Below are 25494 nucleotides of genomic sequence, written 5' to 3' on the forward strand. Positions count from 1 at the left end.
CACCTAGTTTTAGAAATGCAGCAATCCCTTACCCACTTCTTTTGGTCTTAGAACAGTTCTTTCACCTATTTAGTCTTCAGTCAAAAACACAGAAAGTAAAATGATAGTCTTTACACTTCCCTTCTACTTAAGGGCAGAAGTGGGGATGTTAGTTGATGATTGTACAATGTTTAGCATCTTTCACCACTCCTTGTTTCCTCAATCAGCTCCAAATGTGGCCGTGATGTGGAGATGCCAGTGTTGGACTGGGGTGGTCAAAGTCAGAAATCACACGACAGTGTAATTGTGGAACAGCACAGCATAGCTTTACCCCAGTCAACACAGGCAACCCCCATCACAGAGGCAGCACAAAACACTAATAGGATGTAGGTACAGCAGAGGGAATGGCCATATGACCCATCATATCTGAAAGTTTTAGCCAATCACTCCTGCTCTTGTGCTCGCTCTCTCTGTGTGTGTCTCTCTCTCTCTGTTTCTCTCTCTCTGTCTCTCTCTCTGTCTCTCTCATAATTAACTGTGGTTTCAGTTGGTGCACCCTCATCCAACAAGCCATAACGTTCTGGGTTCAAGACCGCCTCCAAAGCTTCGGCACAAAGAATCAAGGCTGACATTCCATTGCTGCATTGTCTCCTTTCGCGCCCCTCGGTGAGGTTTTACACACAGGCCCCAGCTGCCTGCCTAGCAAGCTGTGGTACTATTGTGTAGAAGAGCAGGGGAGTTGTTTACTGTCTGCTGGTCTATCGACCAATCTCTCAAAAATGGATGGCCTGGTCGTGGGAGTTTGCTGTACGCAAATTACTGCTGCCTTCCTTGCATCACAACTCTGTCAAAATGTCAGGAGCACTTCATTGGCTATGATGCTGGCTATGGTACTCATGAAAATGAAAATTGAAAATGCATGTTTTTCTTTTGTCATTCATTGTAATTTTGTTTCCCCTTCATGTGTTTACCTAATCCCAGTAAAAACTCAAAGAACCGCAGATGCTGTAAATCAGAAACAAAAACAAAAATTGCTAGAAAAGCTCAGCAGCTCTGGCAGCAACATTTCGGGTCGAGTGACCCTTCCTCAGTAACGTTGATTTATCGCTGAAGATGCTGCCAGATCTGCTGACCTTTTCCAGATAATAACATCTTGCTGGATGAAAAATAAACTCCTCTGCCATGCTTCAGAGATAGTTGGAACTGCAGAAGCTGGAGAATCTGAGATAACAAGGGGTAGAGCTGGATGAACACAGCAGGCCCAGCAGCATCAGAGGGGCAGGAAGGCTGATGTTTCGGGCCCAGACCCTTCGTCAGAGGGTCTAAGCCTGAAACGCCAGCCTTCCTGCTCCTCTGATGCTGCTTGGCCTGCTGTGTTCATCCAGCTCTACCCCTTGTTATCCTCTGCCATGCTATTCTTTTGACAATTAGCCACACTGTTTGGTGATCCTCCTGCTGAGGTAGAGACAGGGGCTATATTAATGCATGCTTTCCTTTTTGGAAGTATTTGTGTGGTTAATTTTCCTTTTTCTGTTTTCTGGAGATGATTGCTTCCTCCTCTTCAATTTAACCACCATTCTATGTTTTAAACATTTAGCAGCAGGATTATATATGAAGGTAACTCCAGGGAGCATACATTTAAGAGTAAGTGAATGAAGACATGAATGTGTAGCATTGATGCCCAGAGGGGATGTGACATCCAATTTACAGGAACTGTAGATCACAGAGATTCATGGTGTTTGTCCTCAGCTGCTTTGCTGAAGGGTCCCATATGTCTTGCAATTTCTGAAAGCAGGGCATTGCTACAAGCTGGACGCCTCGTAACTGAGCAATCCTACATTGTTGTATTGTTGGTGAAGAATTGCGAACATTTCTCATCTCATAATGAAAGTCCTGCAGATTACTTGCCTTGCAATTGAAATAGAAATTGAGATGCTGTCAGTCCCTGAAATGGAAAATGGGAGCTTGCTGGCCACAGATGCGATTTTAAGATATCCATTAACGGAGCGACCTGGGAACTGTACTGCCGTGTAGACCTTTGCTGAGCAGTAGAAGATGATGTGATGGATGCAGCAATGTTAGGCCGGCATGCTGCTAATTTAAAAGAAATTCTGAGGATCTGTCACCATTACTTTTAATCTGTTCTCAGGATGAGAGTGTTGCTGGGACTTTCCACTGAGATATCAGCCTGAGAAAGTGAGGTCGGTGAGGCCTGTTTGATCAGTGACCCCCCATTCTGTCAGAAACTCCTTTTCAGACTTGGGTACCGACACCAACCACCACTTCCCTCCAAGAATGAAGATCCCTGCAGCTCCTCTCTCAAACCTGGAGCACACACTCCTGCTGGACTGACCCCCTACTGTGAGCTGACCATGAATGGGGAGGTACATGGGCAACTTCAAAAGCCACCTGCATTCCCACCCCCCCATCCCCTCAGAAACAGAGAGGTGAGGGACAGGTGAAAGTAAATCTGTCAGACGAGGAGGGAGATACGAGGCGCAGCAGCTGAGGGTGTGCGGGGAAGGTGGATGGACGCAGAAGCTTAAATCGATAAAAGGCAAGATTGGATATGCTGTCACAAAGCATGATTTAAGAATGCAATGGATCCCAGGTGGGGTAGTGCCAATAATAAAAAGAAAGGCTTGCATTTTTATTGCATCTTCTGTCACTTCAGGGCACCCCCAAACAGCTTTACAGCCATTGACATACTTTTTGGAGCCGAGTCACTCTCATCATATTGGAAACAGAGCAGCCAATTTGTGTGCTGCATGCTTCCACGTGAAGCAATTTTCTTATGAGCGGGTAACTTCTTTTCTCTCTGGTATTGTTGATGATACCAGGGAGAAACCCCATGCTGTAAAGGGTAAGGTTGTTCCCTTTGGTGGAAAGAATGGAAAAGCAAAATATTATTAAACGAAGAGGGACTGCAGTACAGAGGGTTCTGGGTGTCACGTGGGTTTTACGTGATTCGCAAAATTTTAAAAAGCAGGTACAGAAAGTGATGAAGAAGCGATGTTGATCGTCACTGCAAGAGGGATGAGGAATTTTGCAGCATCTGTACAGGGTGTCGGTCAAATCAGACATGAAGTACTGTATAACAAAGTGTGAGGCTGGATGAACACAGCAGGCCAAGCAGCATCTCAGGAGCACAAAAGCTGACGTTTCGGGCCTAGACCCTTCATCAGAGAGGGGGATGGGGAGAGGGTTCTGGAATAAATAGGGAGAGAGGGGGAGGCGGACCGAAGATGGAGAGAAAACAAGATAGGTAGAGCGGAGAGTATAGGTGAGGAGGTAGGGAGGGGATAGGTCAGTCCAGGGAAGATGGACAGGTCAAGGAGGCGGGATGAGGTTAGTAGGCAGGAAATGGAGGTGCGGCTTGAGGTGGGAGGAAGGTATGGGTGAGAGGAAGAACAGGTTAGGGAAGCAGAGACAGGCTGGGCTGGTTTTGGGATGCAGTGGGGGGAGGGGAAGAATTGGGCTGGTTTTGGGATGCAGTGGGGGAAGGGGAGATTTTGAAGCTTGTGAAGTCCACATTGATACCATTGGGCTGCAGGGTTCCCAAGCAGAATATGAGTTGAGACTAGCCTGTCTCTGCTTCCCTAACTTGTTCTTCCTCTCACCCATCCCTTCCTCCCACCTCAAGCCGCACCTCCTTTTCCTGCCTACCACCTCGTCCCACCTCTTTGACCTGTCCATCTTCCCTGGACTGACCTATCCCCTCCCTACTTCCCCACCTATACTCTCCTCTCCACCTATCTTCCTTTCTCTCCATCTTCGGTCCGCCTCCCCCTCTCTCCCTATTTATTCCAGTTCCCTCTCCCCATCCCCTCTCTGGTGAAGGGTCTGTGCCTGAAACGTCAGCTTTTGTGCTCCTGAGATGCTGCTTGGCCTTCCGTGTTCATCCAGCTCCACACTTTGTTATCTTGGATTCTCTAGAATCTGCAGTTCCCATTATCAGTGAAGTACGGTATATAGTTTTGGTCTTGTTTAAACTGGGATATACTTGCCTTGGAAGCAGTTCAGAGAATGTTCACCAGCCTGAATCCAGGGATAAAGGGAGTGTCTTATGTGGAAACATTGAGCAGATCGAACTCACATTGGAGCTCAGAAGACTATAAGGAGAACTTATTAGCCCTTAAGGTTACGAGGGTGCTTGTCAGATTAGATGCTGAGAAGATATTAAATGTGGTGCACCCTCCGTTTTGACTCTCCGACAGTGCAGCACCATTTCAGTACTTTTACTCAGACAGTGCAGTACTCCCTCAGCACTGCCCCTCTGAAAGTGCAGCACACCCACGGTGCTGCCCCTCACTGAAGGTGGACCTCCCTGAGCACTGCATTGTGAGTGGTATAGTTCTAAGGTTGAGTTTCTAGAGTGGGACTGGAATATTCAGCCCATCTCTCAGGCTTGTTTTACTACCCACGGCAACATGGCTGACAGAGCGATTTCACGGACACTTAGATGCTGTGCTGAGGGAAGACTTTAGGTTCTTTCCAGTGCATTAACTCAATGAGTGAAGATACATATTGAATGATCACAATCACGTATATGTTTCAGATAGACCTGAAAAAAACGTCAATCTGCTGATGAAATAATTTGTAACTCAGCAACAGTGATCTTTTATTTAAATTTTCAGTCATACGATCGGCTGATCTCACAGAATTAATTATTCATCCTTGTGTTGTTTTGCATTGCTGGCCCATGATTTAACTTTGCATCTACACATCCTAGACACAATGTGGGGGAATCAGCACAGCTTGAGTGAAGATTGAGCTGAGAGGATTTCATGATTGAATTTTTCTCTTCACCTGTTTGTTCAGTTTTGGCCAGCAGGATGGGCTGGGACACCCAATGAATTATTTATTTTCATATTGGCCTGTGGAGGTTCAGATCTCGATAATTTAACATTCCATGCATAATGTGAAGGCATTCATGCTGCCAGCACACGGAAGCTTTAATTAATCTATCTGGATCTGCACCACAACCATTATTTAACTTGCAAATAATTGTTTGTCAGTCTCCACATGTCTAATTAGTCTCCTGTTGAGCACCATTGCCAAGAACTACCTTCTTTAAACAGATCAATTTGATCGTGGCCATAAACATGCTGTATGAATGGTTTCATGATAGGGTACAGATAGAAGGAGGCCATTGGTTCATTGTGCCTGTGCTGGCTCTTTGAAGGTGTAATTTAAGTGGACCCATCCCTCCCTACTCAGTTTTTCCTTATAGCCTGCAAAAATATGCCCTTTTGCAAGTTCCTGTTACATCTGCTTATACTGCCCTCTCAAGTAGTGCATTTCTGATAATAAGCTGTCTGGTTTATGCATGTTTTCAATATCATTTATTTCAAGTTTGACTTTTGGATTTTGAGTTTGCAAAATATAGATTTTCCATGTGTCTGAAGTTAATAATTAGCTTATAATGATTTATGTAGCCATGGTGATTTCCTTTTAAAGCAGTTTGTGAGATCCACTTTGGCAATCTAATGAGCTATGGTTTACATTAGATTTTTTTTAGTAAGGTAAAGCATTGTGCTTTAATGTTTGTTTGAATTTTCTGGACTGAGTTTCTTTCAAGTTTGAGAGAGACAGCATATATATAATATAATAAAATGTGAGGCTGGATGAACACAGCAGGCCAAGCAGCATCTCAGGAGCACAAAAGCTGACGTTTCGGGCCTAGACCCTTCATCAGAGAGGGGGATGGGGGGAGGGAACTGGAATAAATAGGGAGAGAGGGGGAGGCGGACCGAAGATGGAGAGTAAAGAAGATAGGTGGAGAGGGTGTAGGTGGGGAGGTAGGGAGGGGATAGGTCAGTCCAGGGAAGACGGACAGGTCAAGGAGGTGGGATGAGGTTAGTAGGTAGCTGGGGGTGCGGCTTGGGGTGGGAGGAAGGGATGGGTGAGAGGAAGAACCGGTTAGGGAGGCAGAGACAGGTTGGACTGGTTTTGGGATGCAGTGGGTGGGGGGGAAGAGCTGGGCTGGTTGTGTGGTGCAGTGGGGGGAGGGGATGAACTGGGCTGGTTTAGGGATGCAGTGGGGGAAGGGGAGATTTTGAAACTGGTGAAGTCCACATTGATACCATATGGCTGCAGGGTTCCCAGGCGGAATATGAGTTGCTGTTCCTGCAACCTTCGGGTGGCATCATTGTGGCAGTGCAGGAGGCCCATGATGGACATGTCATCAAGAGAATGGGAGGGGGAGTGGAAATGGTTTGCGACTGGGAGGTGCAGTTGTTTGTTGCGAACTGAGCGGAGGTGTTCTGCAAAGCGGTCCCCAAGCCTCCGCTTGGTTTCTCCAATGTAGAGGAAGCCGCACCGGGTACAGTGGATGCAGTATACCACATTGGCAGATGTGCAGGTGAACCTCTGCTTAATGTGGAATGTCATCTTGGGGCCTGGGATGGGGGTGAGGGAGGAGGTGTGGGGACAAGTGTAGCATTTCCTGCGGTTGCAGGGGAAGGTGCCGGGTGTGGTGGGGTTGGAGGGCAGTGTGGAGCGAACAAGGGAGTCACGGAGAGAGTGGTCTCTCCGGAAAGCAGACAGGGGAGGGGATGGAAAAATGTCTTGGGTGGTGGGGTCGGATTGTAAATGGCGGAAGTGTCGGAGGATAATGCGTTGTATCCGGAGGTTGGTAGGGTGGTGTGTGAGAACGAGGGGGATCCTCTTGGGGCGGTTGTGGCGGGGGCGGGGTGTGAGGGATACACATCCCTCACACCCCGCCCCCGCCACAACCGCCCCAAGAGGATCCCCCTCGTTCTCACACACCACCCTACCAACCTCCGGATACAACGCATTATCCTCCGACACTTCCGCCATTTACAATCCGACCCCACCACCCAAGACATTTTTCCATCCCCTCCCCTGTCTGCTTTCCGGAGAGACCACTCTCTCCGTGACTCCCTTGTTCGCTCCACACTGCCCTCCAACCCCACCACACCCGGCACCTTCTCCTGCAACCGCAGGAAATGCTACACTTGTCCCCACACCTCCTCCCTCACCCCCATCCCAGGCCCCAAGATGACATTCCACATTAAGCAGAGGTTCACCTGCACATCTGCCAATGTGGTATACTGCATCCACTGTACCCGGTGCGGCTTCCTCTACATTGGAGAAACCAAGCGGAGGCTTGGGGACCGCTTTGCAGAACACCTCCGCTCAGTTCGCAACAAACAACTGCACCTCCCAGTCGCAAACCATTTCCACTCCCCCTCCCATTCTCTTGATGACATGTCCATCATGGGCCTCCTGCACTGCCACAATGATGCCACCCGAAGGTTGCAGGAACAGCAACTCATATTCCGCCTGGGAACCCTGCAGCCATATGGTATCAATGTGGACTTCACCAGTTTCAAAATCTCCCCTTCCCCCACTGCATCCCTAAACCAGCCCAGTTCATCCCCTCCCCCCACTGCACCACACAACCAGCCCAGCTCTTCCCCCCCACCCACTGCATCCCAAAACCAGTCCAACCTGTCTCTGCCTCCCTAACCGGTTCTTCCTCTCACCCATCCCTTCCTCCCACCCCAAGCCGCACCCCCAGCTACCTACTAACCTCATCCCACCTCCTTGACCTGTCCGTCTTCCCTGGACTGACCTATCCCCTCCCTACCTCCCCACCTACACCCTCTCCACCTATCTTCTTTACTCTCCATCTTCGGTCCGCCTCCCCCTCTCTCCCTATTTATTCCAGTTCCCTCCCCCCATCCCCCTCTCTGATGAAGGGTCTAGGCCCGAAACGTCAGCTTTTGTGCTCCTGAGATGCTGCTTGGCCTGCTGTGTTCATCCAGCCTCACATTTTATTATCTTGGAATCTCCAGCATCTGCAGTTCCCATTATCTCTGATATATATAATATATGTTTGTTTCCATTTTATTTTGTTTTAGACTGTGTTGTGTTTCCTTGCACAGAGATGGATTTCTAAAGCAGTGTCTCTTAGAAGAGGAGAATATAGTAAGCTATCTTACCCTAGAGTAAAGACTGATAGTCTCAAATTGAAAGAAGACTTGAAGATAAGTTCATTTAAACTTAGGTTTGTGATAGCTCCAGGAATAAGCTATCAAAGGTTCCAGTCTAAAAGTTAAAGTCATAGTTGCCTTAAAATAAAATGAGGAACTGTGGAAGCTAGAAATCTGAAATAAAAACAGAAATTGCTGTAGAAACTCAGCTGGTTGGGCAGTATCTGTAGAGACAGAAAGAGTTAATGCTTCCAGTCTAGTCATCCTTCTTCAGAATCGTAGAATCCTTAGTGTGGAACCAGGCCATTTCACCCCATTGAACTGATCTTCTGAAGAGTAGCCTGCCTAGACCTACCGCATCCCTGCAACCCTGCAATTCCCATGTCTAACCCACCTAGCCTATACATCCCTGAACACTATGGGCAATTTAGTACGGCCAATCCACCGAACGTGCACACCTTTGGACTGTGGGAGGAAACCGGAGCACCTGGAGGAAACCCACACAGACACAGGGAGAACGTGTAAACTCCACACAAACAGTCACCCGAGGATGGAGTTGAACTTGGGTTCCCTGGTGCTGTGAGGCAGCAGTGCTAGCCACTGAGCCACTGTGCCACAGATTTCAGGTACCTTAGATTAATTATTTGTGGTCACATATCTTGGTGCTTCAGTTGCCAATTTGAATGAAACCTTTTCTGTGCTTGCAGATGAGAAACCAGATGAGAAGTGGATCCTGTTTGATGGACCTGTGGACACACTCTGGATTGAGAGCATGAACTCCGTCATGGATGACAATAAGGTGCTAACACTGATCAACGGAGAGCGGATATCTATGCCAGAACAGGTAAGTGTCCCTGTGCCTCTGAAGCTTGCCATGTGGCACAAGTACAGAATGCCACGGTTTGGAGTTTCCTGTGTAGGGTATGGGAAACTTGTACAGTGATGTTAAGCAGCAATCTGTGTCCCTGTTGAATCCAGCAATGAGAATCAGTCTACCTGGTTGAGGTTAATTTAGATGGACAAACAGACAGTGAGCTGACTATTTGGCTCAATGTCTTGGTGCTGAACAGATAAACTCTCAGGAAAGCAAATGTCAGTCAGGATACTTCAACCTGATTGCTATCTGTCAACTCACATTCACAAACTGTTATGCATGTTTGTGCAAGCATACATATGTGCCTCTGTGTGACTGCACTCGTGTATTTTTTCTGTGTGCACTCGTGTGTCCCTATACCTGAATATGTGTAAATGTGTGTGTGTGTGTGTGTGTGTGTGTGTGTGTGTGTGTGTGTCTCTGTGCGCATTAAAATAAAGAAACTAAATAAGAGGTAGGACATTCAGCTCATCAAGCCTGCTCCACCTTTCAATATATGGTCATAGCCGATGTTCTACCTCAGTGCCACTTCCCACTTTCCCCCCATACCCCATGATGCCTTTAAAATCTGAAAATGTATCTCTCTCTTTCCAGATGTATTCGATGATTTGGCCTTCACAGGCTTCTGTGGTTAGAGAATTCACCACCCTTTGAGTGAAGAACCTTTTTCTTATCACAGTCCTAAATGGTCCACCCTGTATCATGAGATTGTGTCCAAGTTCTAGACTCCCCAACAATAGAAAACAGCTTCCCTGTATTGAATCTGTCCAGTCCTGTTAGAATTTTGTATGTTTCAAACAGGTCACCCACTCATCTTTCTATACTCGAGTGAAACCAGGCCCAGTTGATTCAACCTCTTCAAAGGGCAATGCTACCAATTCCAGTATCAGTCTAGTGAATCTCTGCTCCACTCCTTCTACGGCAAATATTTCCTTTCTTATGTGGGGAGACCAAAACTGGATGCAGTACTTCAGCAGTTGTCTCAAGAAGGCCCTGTATAACTGCATCTGACATATAACTGCAACTGCACATAATCCAAAGCATCTATGTTCTGAAATAAATCTTCTTGCAATGAAAAACGATTTAACTTCCCAATTGCTTGCTGCGCCTGCCTGTTCATCTTCATTGACTGAGTGTGAAGGTACCATTGGCCATAGCTGTGATGTGTTTCAAGTCTTCCTACCTGACCATGACCATCTCCTTGATCACACTCACACACAGTGTTCTGGGCGTTGGATTGCTGGCAAGGTCAGTGTCACCAGTAAAGGAGGGCAGAGCAAGGTATTTCAGCAGGCACCCAGACATTGACCTGGGAACTGCTGACCTGTGTGTCTCAGAAGGGAGTGCCCTTACCTGGTGGCCCACTGCAGATGATGACAATAAGCCAGCAGAGTTGTTTGACAGAGATAACAAGGTGTGGAGCTGGATGAACACAGCAGGCCAAGCAGCATCAGAGGAGCAGGAAAGCTGACGTTTCGGGCCTAGACCATTCATCAGAAAGTTTTGTCTTTTCTTCCCAGGTTTCACTGCTCTTTGAGGTGGAGAATCTGGCAGTGGCTTCCCCTGCCACCGTGTCTCGCTGTGGAATGGTTTACAATGACTACTCAGACCTGGGATGGAAACCTTATGTTCAGTCCTGGCTGAACAAACGAGCAAAGGTATCCTTCTCAATAGAAACTTCTGAAGACCCCCAATTATCTGTCAGAAGCTGCTCTTATTTATCGGTATTCTAATGTTTAAGTTCCATGATATCCAGGGCCTTGGTCATATCCTTTGTCTTTACGGGAACGTATTTGCCTCATACCCTTCAGAGATAATGGGAACAGCAGATGCTGGAGAATCCAAGATAATAAAGTGTGGAGCTGGAGGAACACAACAGGCCAAGCAGCATCTCAGGAGCACAAAAGCTGACGTTTCGGGTCTAGACCCTTCATCAGAGTCTAGGCCTGAAACGTCAGCTTTTGTGCTCCTGAGATGTTGCTTGTCCTGCTGTGTTCATCCAGCTCCACACTCTGTTATCTCTGCCTCATACCTTTGTTCTTTCCTCCTTGAAAATCTTCTGCCACAGTTTTTTCCTGCCCATCTGTTTCATAACTATCCTAACTTGAGTTATCTCCAAATGCTTCTCGACTGATACATCTTCTATTCTTATGCTCCTTACTTTGAGGGACCAGTAGTAAACTGGAAATTAATGCCTACCCTTAAAGTGCTGCATTTCAATTTCTTATGTAACTCTGTAAAGTTTGTTTACATGGTTTAATTTCTTTGTCTTTGTAAAAACCTTGTCTGTTCATCCACCCCTGACCTCATCACTCCTCTCAGTGAAGCTGACTACCAGTAGCATTGTTCTCACCTTGCTGCCTTCTCTGTGACACTGATTGCCTGTAACATAGTTCTCACCTCACCTGCTCCTCTCAGTGACGTTGACTGCCTGTCACATCATTCTCACCTCACCCACACCTTGTTGTATGCCAGAGAAAGTGTTTCAAAGGCTACAGTTTCTGGTTGGGCAAATCTATGTACTCATTCACACCGTATTAGTGGGTTAATGTCCACTGAACAATGGCAGTCATTGTAAGTGAAACAAGCATGATTGAAAACACTCCACTGAATGTAAACAGCAGTTTTTAGAACTGGAGGGAATGATCTCATTTCACTGAAGAAGCAGCAATTTATTGATATATCAGTTCACCACCTGCAGTGCTCCTGCCTTCCAGACACTAGAGAAAGTAGCACAGCCCCTGTTGGTTTCTTACACCCTGTCCTCTACTCTGTGTGAGCCTCTTTCCGTACTTTGCAAAGATTGACCAAGATTTCTGCACTCAATTTGCAGGATGAACAAGAGCATCTGCAGGAAATGTTTCAGAAAAGTGTTGAGAAGACATTGGCATTCAAGAAATTGCACTGCAAAGAGCTGATTCCAATTGCTGAGCACAGTGGAGTGGTTGCCCTGTGTAACCTGTATGAAACGTTGGCCACAGTGGAGAATGGGGTAATTCAGTAGCTGACTAATACACAACAACAGTCCAGACATGTTGAGTGTTGTCTCTTTAAGCACAGCTGGCACATTCCAATTTAGAGGGATGTGTATTGTTGCTGTGAGCTAGTGTCAGTTTTGGGTCACTGTAGTACTTGTGGTTTTGAAGTGGATGCTTGTTGTTTAATCTCCACTCTAGAAATTTGAGAACAATCACCATCAGCAACCGCACTGTCGGAGGGTCAGTGCTGAGGGATGGGCACTGTCGGAGGGTCAGTGCTGAGGGAGCGCCGCACTGTTGGAGGGGCAGCGCTCAGGGAGTGGGCACTGTCGGAGGGTCAGTGCTGAGGGAGCGGGCACTGTCGGAGGGTCAGTGCTGAGGGAGCGCCGCACTGTCGGAGGGTCAGTGCTGAGGGAGCGCCGCACTGTCGGAGGGTCAGTGCTGAGGGAGTGGGCACTGTCGGAGGGTCAGCGCTGAGGGAGCGGGCACTGTTGGAGGGGCAGCGCTCAGGGAGCGGGCACTGTCAGAGGGTTAGCGCTGAGGGAGCGGGCTGTGTCAGAGGGTCAGTGCTGAGGGAGCGGGCACTGTCGGAGGGTCAGTGCTGAGGGAGTGGGCACTGTCGGAGGGTCAGCGCTGAGGGAGTGGGCACTGTCGGAGGGTCAGCGCTGAGGGAGCGGGCACTGTCGGAGGGTCAGTGCTGAGGGAGCGCCGCACTGTCGGACGGTCAGCGCTGAGGGAGTGCCGCACTGTCAGAGGGTCAGCGCTGAGGGAGTGGGCACTGGCGGAGGGCCAGCGCTGAGGGAGCGGGCACTGTTGGAGGGTCAGCGCTCAGGGAGCGGGCACTGTCAGAGGGTTAGCGCTGAGGGAGCGGGCTGTGTCAGAGGGTCAGTGCTGAGGGAGCGGGCACTGTCGGAGGGTCAGCGCTGAGGGATTGGGCACTGTCGGAGGGTCAGCGCTGAGGGATTGGGCACTGTCGGAGGGTCAGTGCTGAGGGAGCGGGCACTGTCAGAGGGTCAGTGCTGAGGGAGCGGGCACTGTCGGAGGGTCAGCGCTGAGGGAGCGGGCACCGTCGGAAGGTCAGCGCTGAGGGAGCGGGCACTGTGGGAGGGTCAGTGCTGAGGGAGTGGGCACTGTCGGAGGGTCAGCGCTGAGGGAGCGGGCACTGTCGGAGGGTCAGTGCTGAGGGAGCGCCGCACTGTCGGACGGTCAGCGCTGAGGGAGTGCCGCACTGTCAGAGGTTCAACGCTGAGGGAGTGGGCACTGTCGGAGGGCCAGCGCTGAGGGAGCGGGCACTGTTGGAGGGTCAGCGCTCAGGGAGCGGGCACTGTCAGAGGGTTAGCGCTGAGGGAGCGGGCTGTGTCAGAGGGTCAGTGCTGAGGGAGCGGGCACTGTCGGAGGGTCAGCGCTGAGGGAGCGGGCACTGTCGGATGGTCAGTGCTGAGGGAGTGGGCACTGTCGGAGGGTCAGCGCTGAGGGAGCGGGCACTGTCGGAGGGTCAGTGCTGAGGGAGCGCCGCACTTTTAGAGACTCCTTTCGGTAATTTATTCCACAGTGAACATACACTCATTGTATGTGATGCTTCTTCCAGGTAAACCCAGGTGATCCTGATAACTACCAGCACATGATCGGGATGTTCTTTGTGTTCAGTCTGATCTGGTCTGTGTGCGCAGCTGTGGATGAGGAAGGAAGGAAAAAGATGGACAACTTCTTGAGAGAGATGGATGGCAGCTTCCCGAGCAAGGTGAGACATTTCCTGGGATGGAACGTGAAATGTAAAGTGTTTGAAGTCCCTCTGTGCCAGCAGGTTTGCAGGGAGAGAAGCTGATGGAGACTTGCATCAAGAGCGTGCAAAGGCATGGATGCGGGTTTGAGCAGCAGTGGAGTTGAATTGGAGAGTACAGGGTAATAGATTTGTACTGGAGAAGCTGGAATTTGCAGAATTATCGGGAAACAGCAAGCAAGCGAGACTATCTGGGTCTTTCAGTCAGCTGCCATGGAAGCGACAGTGGAATGCTGATGTAAGAGTCTCTGATTCTGGAAAAGGTTTCTTTTTGGGCACAGGCACTGACACACAAAGAACCACCATGTCGATTTTACCAATTTAGATTAATATTCACAACCACGCCATAGTTACAGCACAGAAGAAAGCCATTTGACCTGTCACATCTGTGGTGGACCTCTGAAGGAGCCACTCACCTGCCCTTTCCAGGTAGCCTTGCAAATTTTTCCCTTCCCTTTTCAGATAATAATCTAATTGTCTGTTGAATGCTGTAATGAACCTATCTCCACCCCACTCTCAGAGAGCCCATTCCAGCCCGTAACCACTCACTATTTGAAAATGCATTCCCGTTGCTCCGGGTAATTAAAATTGTTTCCTAAGCGATAGCTTACTTTTCCATGCATTCTTGCTCCAGCTCAGGTGAGCTATATAACTCTGCTAAGATCAGGAATCTACTGTCATGGTCATTGCAGCCTTGTCCTGTGACACAATCTCGATCTACTATGCTGAAGAAAGCTCATGTGACTTGTTTCAGGGCCTAGGTGCATCCCTGCTGTTTGTACAGTGGTACCTGCAAAGTGTAGATCAGGACTGAGCAAAACCTGGCTTTCTGTGATGTGTAAAATGTGGCCATTAAGTGATGAAGAGATAATCATCTACAGAGTAAACCCCATCCCTTGCCAAAAACCCTGTGCAGTGACAAAATGATTTAAACCCCATCCCTTGCCAAAAACCCTGTGCAGTGACAAAATGATTTAAACCCCATCCCTTGCCAAAAACCCTGTGCAGTGACAAAATGATTTAAACCCCATCCCTTGCCAAAAACCCTGTGCAGTGACAAAATGATTTTAAAAAAAGGCCAGCTTTAGATTTGAAGTGTCGGTGAGTCCTTTCTTTTTTACTTTGTGGATTCAGAGTCATGAGTTGAACAGTTCAGGTTCAGCTGCCTTAACCCCAATGCAAAGGAGGGACAGACTTTGAGAGAGGATGGCTTTGGATTCCAGGAGGATTTGGACGGGCTGGTCCATAGCACAAGGAATTCAATCCAGATAAATGTGAGATGGTGCATTTGGGCAGAACAATCAAGGCCAGGGAATACATGCTGATGAGTTAGACCCTGGGAAGCACCGAGAACTTTCAGGACCTTGGTGTGCATGTACACTGGTCCCTCATGGTAATAGGATAGATAGATAAAATGATTAAAAGGGCATATGGGATGTAGAGGTTAAGAGCCAGAACGTTATGCTAGAACTGTATAAAAAGTTGGTTAGGCCAAAACTAGAGTATATGTACATTTCTAGAATCCACATTATAAGAGAGTAGTGTGATTTCACTGGACGGGGTGCAGAGGAAATCTACCAGGATGTTGCCTTGGCTGGATAGCCTCAGTTATGAAGAGAGATTGGACAGAATGATGTTGTTTTCCTTGGAGCAGAGGAAGTTGGGGGTGTGAAGAGGGGTGTTCATGATTGAGGAACATAAAATTACGAAGGGCAGAGATCGAAATAAATATTTCCCCTTGATGGAGAGATCAATGACCAAGGAGTATAGATTTAAAGTAAGAGGCAGGACGTTTCAAGGAGATGTGAGGAAAATTAGAGAGATGAATGTCTAGAGCTCACTGCCTATGAGTGTGGTAGAGGCAGAAGCCTCATCACATTGAAGAAGTCTTCGGATGTGCAGTTACAATACCAAAGCATGTATTGCTACGGGCCAAGCGCTGGCAAATGGGATTAGAAGAGTGAGGTGGTTGTTTTTGACTGGCAGAAACTCGATGGGCTGAAGGGCTGCAGATCTCTATGACTGTAAGAGTGAGAACAATGCAGCTGGCAGCTGAAGCAATTGGGATGAATTAGAGGCAGGCTTATAGTGTGAGATATTTCAAACTGTCAGCTCAAAAGCAGACCAGCATTGAATTGTGTCCTCCCATGACCCTGTCATGTAGATAAGTGGTTGCTCTCTGAATTATTTCCTGACAAGTCTGTTTTTCTTGTCCAGGAAACCGTCTATGAATATTACGTAGACCCAAAAACCAAAGTGTGGACCTCCTTTGAGGATAAGCTGACAAAGTCATGGCGATATCCGAACAAGTAAGCAATCATTGCAGCCTGTTCCCTCATTACTTCAGTGGTTTTTCAACAAGCAGGTCGAGGATCAAGCATGCATTATGAATGGTTTTGTCCCTATATAATTACTGTGAAGTGCAATCACAATCTTGCTATTGAAATCATTGCCACAGCTATTTTGCACACAGCAAGAATCCACAGACAACAGCAGTGATCTTTTTTGGCCTGGTTGAGAAATGCAAACTGTAAGATCCTCATGATAGTGCTGTAATAGTGTCTAGATCATGCATTTTAGTGATATTCATAGAATCCCTACAGTGTGGAAGCAGGCCTATCGAGTCCACACTGACCCTCTGAAGAGTATCCCATTCAGACCCAGCCCCCCTACCCTATCCCTGTATTTCCCATCGTAGACACTACGGGTAATTTAACATGGACAATCGACCTAACTAAATGTCTTTGGACTGTGGGAGGAAACCGGAGCACTCGGACAAAACCCGTGCAGAAATGGTGAGAATGTGCAAATTCCACACAGACAAGTGCCCGAGGCTGGAATTGAACCCGGTGCTGTGAGGCAGTGGTGAATATTCGCCTCGGGATACCCCTGTTCTTCTTTGGAATGGTGTTAGTGAACTCATATACATCCATTTGAGGGTCAGAAAGGTTCTTGGTTTAACAGGTGATCCCCTTCAAAAGTGCTGCACGTACTCAGTACTGAGAAGGTCAGCCTGGATTTGGAGCTCTGGTCTCCAGCGTGAGGCTTTCTCTCCAGGTGTTGTGGAACTATGCAACGATTTGTGCTCCAATAAATTTGAATGGAAAGTGATGCTGAATACCAGTGTTGCTGTGTGATGTTTTATATTTCTGTTGCAGCATGCCCTTTTATAAAATCATCGTGCCCACAGTGGATACAGTACGGTACAACTTTCTGGTCAGCAGCCTAGTGTCCAACCAATGTCCTGTGCTGCTTGTGGGCCCAGTCGGGACTGGGAAGACCTCCGTTGGTCAGAATGCACTCCAGACCCTGGACCCCATAACGTGGTCGATACTGACTGTGAACATGTCTGCTCAGGTACAAAAGCCTGAATGCTAATAGGAGAGAAACTTCCTTTATAAGCACCTGGAGGATATGTTGCCTGCAGTGTGGTTTGTACAGTCTTGTTAAGTCAATCCTTGCCTGATGACAGATAAATTGTGGATGAACCAATGGATACACACCCTTTGGGTTGGGAAGGCACATCACATTGACTTCCCAACCAAAATAGCAAGTTTTGATTTTGTTTCTGATTTCCAGCATCTGCAGCTCTTTCATTTTTTAAAAAGTTGTGAGGAAGGGTCACTGGACCTGAAATGTTAACTCTGATTTTTTTTTCTACCCAGATGCTACCTGACCTGCTGAGCTTTTCCAGCAACTTTTGTTTTTGTTCTTTCAGTTTTTACTTTGATTTCCCAATTTGGTTAGGTTCTTAGTTATTGGGATTATTCAGATCAGTATTTGATAGACATCAACTCAAATTTGATGATCCAAATGGCCTCTTTCTGTGTTGTACTGTTTAATGATTGTGCAGTATGGTGTGGTGATGCTGGTGTTGGACTGGGATGGACAAAGTGAGAAATCACATGACACCATGTTATAATCCAACAGGTTTATTTGAAATCCGAAACTTTCGGAATGCTGCTCCTTCATTGGGTGAAGTAGCGGGAAGCGCACAGACACAGAATTTTTAGGCAGAGAGATCATTGGAAGTTAATTCCAGGTAATTAAGACAGTCAAAAGATAGTACAAATGGTGTGAGAGGAGTGTTGACAGGCTGAATAACAAGTCTTTGCAGATAATAGAGTGTCAAGTGGTGTGACTAAAGTGTCAACTCTATTTTGACTTTGTTGCCAAAATCATCTTATTTTTCATTTTTGTAATTATCTCACTGCTTCAGTTAATCAGATCATAGGCCATCCTTTCAGTTTCTATTCACATTTCCACTCACACCATTTGTATTATTTTTTGACATTTAATTACCTGGAATTATTTTGCAACGATCTCTCTGCCGATAAATCCTGTGCCTGTGCGCTTACTTCTACTTCACCTGATGAAGGAGCAGCGATGTGAAAGCTTGTGATTTCAAATAAACCTGTTGGACTATAACTGGTGGTGTGTGACTTCTGTCAAGGATTGCATGATTCTAGTAATGATTGTCATTTTAAGGAACTATATACCCAAAACATTACATTTCAGAATATCTCGCGTCCAACGCCTGAGATCAAATCTTGTCGGTCAGAGATAAATTTTCCTCTTCTCATTTGTGCTAAGGGTTCTAGGAAAATAAGCTGGTACCATCTAGTTTCAGCTGGGTATCAGCCCAGAGTAAAAAGTTTCCCTGCATTTGCCTTCTGATGTAGTTGCTGTTGCTCATTTAGGAAGTTCACAAGGATAGTGGCAGCAAGCCCGAAGAAAGCATTGTACCACAGTTTCCATTTAATGTTGCAATGCATTCTTTAGCTTTTACAGAAAGGATCTGCACTCAGCTCCAGTGACAAGGATTATTTTTGCATTCCTGTGCTGGGATGTTTCTCCTCTGGGATTTGTCCTTCCTGGTAGATGTTTGAGACAAGGTTGTGTTGGGAAAGAGAGACGTGCAATGTAGCATCTCTCTGATTACAGTGCTCCTGTCATCGTGGAATGAGGCAAGCTCAGTGAACGCATTTGGATGTTTTCTGCCTGTGGTGTGAGCAGTAGGAGTGCTGAGTATCGCTGATTAAAATAGGGAGGGTGTTGCAGTCTCTTGGTTATGTTCCTCACAAACTCAACACTGATAATCAAAATCTTTAGCTCCATATGAAATACTCTACCAGTTTCTGACTTTGCTCATTCACAGACCACATCTAAAAATGTCCAGGATGTTATCGAGAGCCGTGTGGAGAAGAGAACAAAAGGAATATATGTTCCAGTTGGTGGCAAAAAACTCATCACCTTCATGGATGATCTGAACATGCCAGCCAAAGATACGTTTGGCTCTCAGCCACCGTTGGAGCTTCTCCGCCTGTGGGTAGACTATGGCTTTTGGTACGATCGAGCCAAACAGACTGTGAAACACATAAAGGTATTAGCAGCTTAGGCTTTAAATTGTCAACAATCTGAAAGATGGCATTTCTGATCCTCAGACAATGCGGTGCTCGCTCATAACTGACCCTCCAATGGTGCGGCGCTCCAACAGCACAGCCTGGAGGTGGGCTTAGTGGCATTTAACCAATCGTCAGCATCCTGATGGGGTGCACTTTATGCAGTTCTTCAGAAAGTCGTTCCAAAGTGAAACAATACAGAAACATCAGACCTTATTGTGCATTTTACACAGCATTTTACAACCAGAAAATGTTTGTTCTGCAGGACATGTTTCTAATGGGAGCCATGGGTCCCCCTGGCGGTGGAAGAACAGTCATATCAGCTCGCCTTCAGAGCCGTTTTAATTTGATCAACATGACTTTTCCTGCGGTAGGTGATTGTTTGTGTTGGGGGGGGGTGGTGGGGAGCCACTATGATTGCAATCAGCACGAGGGCCCTGTGCAGGCAAATATTTAAAAAATAAGGACAGGTAATAACCCTCTGCTTCATCCAGTTTCTTAATTTTAATATGTACACTTCCCTTCATAGACATTATAAATGTTAATTGGATCACCCGATTTTTACATTTCTCCGTAGTATCCCAGCTGGAGTTGCACCTGTCCAGGTAACTAGGTTGTTACAGTCTGTGATTGAACCTCACAGATTGTGTTTGCACTCTTTCTGAAGCCTGTCACCCATCCTGTAAGAAGATCACAACTGAGCTCCGTATTCTAACTGAAGCAGGAATGAAGTAGCGTCCTTACCCACTTCAGCAATCTCTTCATGACATTACTCATGAAACGCAAGGGCTTAACATGCTGGAATGTCAAGATCTGTGTCTTTCTCCGTCAACTGAAGTACTTGCCTCTGAAGATTTCCCACATGGCAAGAGGCACCATGTATACAAGTTACTTGTCATTTTCCAGTTACATACACAGTCCACCAATGAATCTCGAATTCCTTGGAATATTCAACCATCCTGACTGTCACACATATTATGGTTTCACCTGCAATAGAAAACACAAGGTGCTGCAGAAACTCAGCAAGTCTTGCAGCATCTGTGGAGAAAGAAACAGAGTTTCAAGCCCCCCCTTTCAATTTCTCCCCGCTGTGGTCAAGAATGCCCTTTACCGCGTCTCCCGCATTTCCCGCAACTCATCCCTCGCACCCCGTCCCCGCAATAATAGCCAAAAGAGAATCCCCCTCATCTTCACATGCCACCCCACCAACCTCTGGATCCTACACATCATCCTCCGACACCGCCACCATCTACAATCCGACGCCACCACCAAAGACATTTTTCCATCCCCACCCTTGCCTGCTTTCCGGAGGGACCACTCTCTTCGTGACTCCCTTGTCCGCTCCACACTCACCTCCAACCCCACCACACCCGGCACTTTCCCCTGCAACCGCAGGAAGTGCTACACTTCTCCCCATACATCCTCACCCCCATCACAGGCCCCAGGAAGACTTTCCACACCAAGGGGATGTTCACCTGCACATCTGCCAATGTGGTATACTACATCTGCTGTACCCATTGTGCCTCCCTCTACATTGGGAAACCAAGCGGAGGCTTGGAGACCGCTTTACAGAACACCTATGCTCGGGTCGCAATAAACAACTGCACCACCCCAGTCGCGAACCATTTCAACTCCCCCTCCCATTTCCTTAGATGACATGTCCATCCTGGGTCTCCTGCAGTGCCACAACGATGCCACCCAAAGGTTGCAGGAACAGCAACTCCTATTCCGCTTGGGAACCCTGCAGCCCAATGGTATCAATGTGGATTTCACAAGCTTCAAAATCTCCCCTCCCCCCACTGCATCCCAAAACCAGCACAGCTCGTCCCCGCCTCCCTAACCTGTTCTTCCTCCCACCTATCCCTTACTCCCACCTCAAGCCGCACCTCCATTTCCTACCTACTAACCTCACCCCGCCCCCTTGACCTGTCCGTCCTCCCTGGACTGACCTATCCCCTCCCTACCTCCCCGCCTACACTCATCTTTACTGGTTCCATCCCTGCCTCTTTAACTTGTCTGTCTCTTCTCCACCTATCTTCTCCTCTATCCATCTTCAATCCGCCTCCCCCTTTTCTCCCTATTTAATTCGGAACCCTCTTCCCCTCCCCCTTTTCTGATGAAGGGTCTAGGCCCGAAACGTCAGCTTTTGTGCTCCTGAGATGCTGCTTGGCCTGCTGTGTTCATCCAGCCTCACATTTTATTATCTCAGAGTTTCAAGTCCAATGTGACTCCTGTTCAGAATCTGCAAACTGAAGGTGTGTATGCCCAGCATCCATATTTAGGTCATCGATGAAAATGTAAACATGTCCCAACGGCAAAGGTTCTTGTCATGCCGGTGACTGTTCTCTCGAGCAATCTATCTATAACCCAGCTCTGCCCTTAAGATCCTGGCTGTTTTCTAGTGCAGTGCAGCAAATTGCCAACAAAGCACTCAAGGCTTGAGTATACATTGGATCAAAAGCTGTTTGGAAATCTATATAGCCCATTCCACTGGGAGACCCTCATCTGCTACATTGACAGTTTATTCAAAAAATATCAAATAAAAGTACTAAGAAAGAACTTTTCATTTTATTGAAGCAACTTTGATATCAACAGTCATATCAATTAGGACACCTATATTCCCAATGATTCCCTATTTAACAGTCCTTTCTAATCCGTATTGATTTATAAATGCACCTGATTTGCTTGTTAACTTTCACTGAGTCTTAATGACCGAGGGTAGATTGATGTCAGACGATTTTCTGTCTTTGTAGGCATCCCAGATCAAACGTATTTTCAGTACACTGTTAAACCAGAAATTGCAGGATTTCGAGGAGCAAATGAAGCCAATTGGTAACGTGATTACAGATGCCACCATTGAACTTTACAATGCAGTTGTTCAGAAATTCCTGCCAACACCAACGAAGATCCACTATCTCTTCAATCTCAGGGATATTTCCAAGGTACTTCCTCTTTGTTCATCTCTCATTCTCCCTGTCAGACTCTCTGTGTTGATCTCTCATTCTCGCTCCTGTTCTGTCTTTCCTGGTCTTTAATCTTCTTTTCTGTCATCTACCTCACATTTGTCTGTTTTAATCTCTCGTGTTTCTCCTGTTCCCTCTTGCTGATTTTACTTCCCACTGTTTGCCAAGTATCCTATTCCCTACTTGTGAATTTATTTATCTCTCAATCGTTGCCTCCTTTCTCTTCTCTTCTCTGTGGAAATTAATTGTTTAACCCAATTTTCTGGCTATTTTCCCCCTCTCAAGTCAGCTGCCCAATTCTGTTCAGGAAGTTATTAATGAAACCGTTTGACCTTTGAGACAACACATTCCAGGTCACAATAGCTTTCTATGTTTAACGAAAACATCTCTGAACCTCATCCTTAGCAATTCTGCCAATTATTGTACCTCTATTGCTCAACTACTGAAAGCAGTTCCTAAAGTTCCCCTTTACTTACCCTGCTCCAAGGAGAACAATGCCAGTTTCTTCCTGCCTTTCCACATCCCTCATCCCTGATTATATTCTAGTAAATGTCCTCTGCACCCTCTCCAAGGCCTTGATATTATCTCTAAGTGCTTTGAAATGTGTGGAATGCCCCAGCTGGTGACTGAACTATGAATTGTAAGTGTTTAATACCCTTGCTTTTGTATGCTGCCTCTAATATCAAAGCCAAAGGTCCACAAAATTCCTTTCTGTCAGCCTTATCAACCCTCAAGTATTTATAGATAAATATTTATGCCCTCGCTACAACCCTAATAACTTTAAACATTTAATTTATATCACCTTCTTTAATTCATCTTCAGAAAGCATATCACTTCACAATTATGTATTAAATAATCACAACTAATTTTGCCACTGTTTTGATTGTTTTATAGATTTTCCAAGGGATGCTTCGCATCCACAAGGATTACCACGACTCAAAGACGAGTATCTCACGGCTGTGGGTCCATGAATGTTTCAGGTACCTCCTTTTTTTAATGTTTGTCTCAAATTTTTCTCTCAACTCCCTGCTGGGTTCAGTTTCATTGGCGCTGAAACCCATGCACTGTCTTCGTCTGAGTGCCAGTTCTTCATGTACAAATATACAGCCCAAGCTTTATTGGACCAAGAGATCAGCATCACATTCTGTTCTCTCGGTTGTGATCACCAGTGTGCAGCCCAACATTGCCTCTCTCTATTTACCAATGTATGCTGAGGCCCAGGTTGCTTTTAGTCACTCTCCATGAACTGGCAGGCTTGAATTAGGTACAATCATGGATTGTACAGCTCAGTTTTATATCATACCACTTATAGTCAGAGTCATAGAGTTGTACAGCATGAAAACAGACTCGTTCATGCCAGCCAGATATCCTAAATTAATTGGAGATAACAAGGTGTAGAGCTGGATGAACACAACAGGCCAAGCAGTATCAGAGGAGCAGGAAGGCCGATGTTTTGGGCCTATACCTGTCTTCATTTTTCTGAAGAAGGGTCTAGGCCCGAAACATCAGCCTTCCTGCTCCTCTGATGCTGCTTGTCCTGCTGTGTCCATCCAGCTCTACACCTTGTTATCTCAGATTCTCCAGCATCTGTAATTCCTACTATCCTAAATTAGTCTTCCATTTGCCAACACTTGATCCATACCCCTCTAAATCCTTCCTTATTCATGTACCCCTCCATTGACTTTTAAATGTTGTAGTTGTACCGTTCTCCTCTACCACCTCTGGCAATTCATTCCATACAGGCACCAACCTCTGCATGAAAAATTGCCCCTTAGGTCCCCTCTCACCTTAAACCTATGCTGTCTTGATTTGGATCCCTCTACCCTGGGGTAAAGACCTTGATTATTCACCATTTCCATGCCCCTCATGATTTTATAAACCTCTTTAAGGTCACCCCTCAGCCTCCAATGCTCCAGGGAAAATAGCTGCAGCCAATTCAGCCTCTCCCCATAGCTCAAACCCTCCAACCCCAGCAACATCCGTGTAAATCTTTTCTGAACCCTTTGAGTTCCAAAACATCCTTCCTATAGCAGGGATACCAGAATTGAATTTGTCTCCCTCTTTGAAAGCCTTTTTATTTTAAATCAGTTTTGTAATGGAAGCATTACTGGCATGAATGCATTTATTTCCCCTCCGTAATTGCTATTGGGAAGATAATGGCAAGCTGCTGCCTTGAGTACACATCCTTTAGTGTCTTGTTGGCAAAGGCAGAGAGTTAGTTAATTGTCAAATGCACTGTTTTCTGGAATCATAAGTAAACTAAATAAGGAGAAGCATTCATAAACACCATTTCCAAGCCAAATACATTTTTTGACAATCTCGTGGTTTCGCGGTTACCATTATTCATGCCTATCTTTTTATTCTACTTGCATTTAATTGATAGAATTTTGAATTCCCCAGTTTAGAGCTTGAGTCTCTGGATCATTAATCTTTGGACCAGCATCTGTGTGACACAATTGTTATAGTACTGTATTCCCAACTTCATTGATTACCAAGCCAACCTCTCCTGTCTTGTTGATGCAGGGTATTTTCTGATCGGTTTGTGGAACATAAGGACATGGAACTGTTTGTGACGTTGCTGAATGAGAAATTAGGCACTTTCTTAGATGTAACCTTCCACAGCCTCTGCCCAACTAAGCAGTCACCCATCTTTGGTAAGGATGGATGTAATATAAGGATATAACATTTAAAAATAAAATCATATGTGAATGAAGAGAGCTTTCTCTATCTCAGGGATATTGTGCCATTTTTCCCCTGGTGATGATGTCAAAGCTCAGATAGTGATGCACATCATCCTTTGTGATGTACAGGTGTTTTATTTGAGGTCTATGTTGAATTTGGTCTCTGCCTTTTAGAATTACTAATCCCAAAGGAAACACAATCTAATAGGAACATCCTTTTGGGAAGAGGTTAGGTTATTAAACTCAGGATAGCTACCTTTCTTGCTATTGTGAGATTGGCTGCTGGCTTGTGGTATATGTTGTTTGATCTATAAGCAGCAAATATAATGCATATTTTGTAAGGGAAGCTAAAGTCGTCATAGTCTTACCAGACCATAGGCTGCTCTATTATTAGAGTCCAAAGTCACACGATACCAGGTTATAATCCAACAGGTTTATTTAAAATCACAAGCTTTCAGAGTGCTGCTGCTTTGTCCAGTGAAGGGACACTTGAGCAGGGCTATGGAAGCTTGTGATTTTAAATAAACCTGTTGGACTATAACTTGGTGTGATATGACTTTGTCCCACCCCAGTACAACACCGGCATTTCCACGCCATGGCTGTTATTAGAGAGAACAGACTCGTGGTGGTTTAACCTGAATGCCACCAGCCTCAGGTGAGAGGAGAGGTTGAGAAAGAGCATTCCTCATGGCAGCCTTAGCCAGTGCAGGAGTTGAACCCATGCTATTGTTTTCACTCTGCATTGTAAACCAACCACCCAGCCAACAGCTAACCGACACCTTTCACTTCAAAAGGGTAACAAAATGAACTGCTTTAAAGTGCATTATTTGTGATTATGATGGATGTGCTCAAAGTTCAACATTGGATCAATGTCAG

General features: G+C 46.3%; 1 protein-coding gene across 2 annotated transcripts in view; it reads left to right on the forward strand.

Annotated features, from left to right (window-relative positions):
- dnah2 (dynein, axonemal, heavy chain 2) overlaps positions 1-25494 on the forward strand; it is a 184351-nt gene that overhangs the window by 81851 nt on the left and 77006 nt on the right. For both annotated transcript variants that reach the window (XM_059642660.1, XM_059642659.1), the window contains exons 44-54: positions 8648-8784; positions 10335-10472; positions 11648-11806; positions 13381-13533; positions 15790-15881; positions 16731-16929; positions 18731-18955; positions 19240-19344; positions 21728-21916; positions 22832-22917; positions 24461-24591. In XM_059642660.1, coding sequence (XP_059498643.1) covers positions 8648-8784; positions 10335-10472; positions 11648-11806; positions 13381-13533; positions 15790-15881; positions 16731-16929; positions 18731-18955; positions 19240-19344; positions 21728-21916; positions 22832-22917; positions 24461-24591 — 1614 coding nt within the window. The remainder of the gene's footprint in view (positions 1-8647; positions 8785-10334; positions 10473-11647; positions 11807-13380; positions 13534-15789; positions 15882-16730; positions 16930-18730; positions 18956-19239; positions 19345-21727; positions 21917-22831; positions 22918-24460; positions 24592-25494) is intronic.

Source organism: Stegostoma tigrinum, chromosome 45 (assembly GCF_030684315.1).
Source record: "Stegostoma tigrinum isolate sSteTig4 chromosome 45, sSteTig4.hap1, whole genome shotgun sequence".
In the NCBI taxonomy this organism is placed as follows: domain Eukaryota; kingdom Metazoa; phylum Chordata; class Chondrichthyes; order Orectolobiformes; family Stegostomatidae; genus Stegostoma; species Stegostoma tigrinum.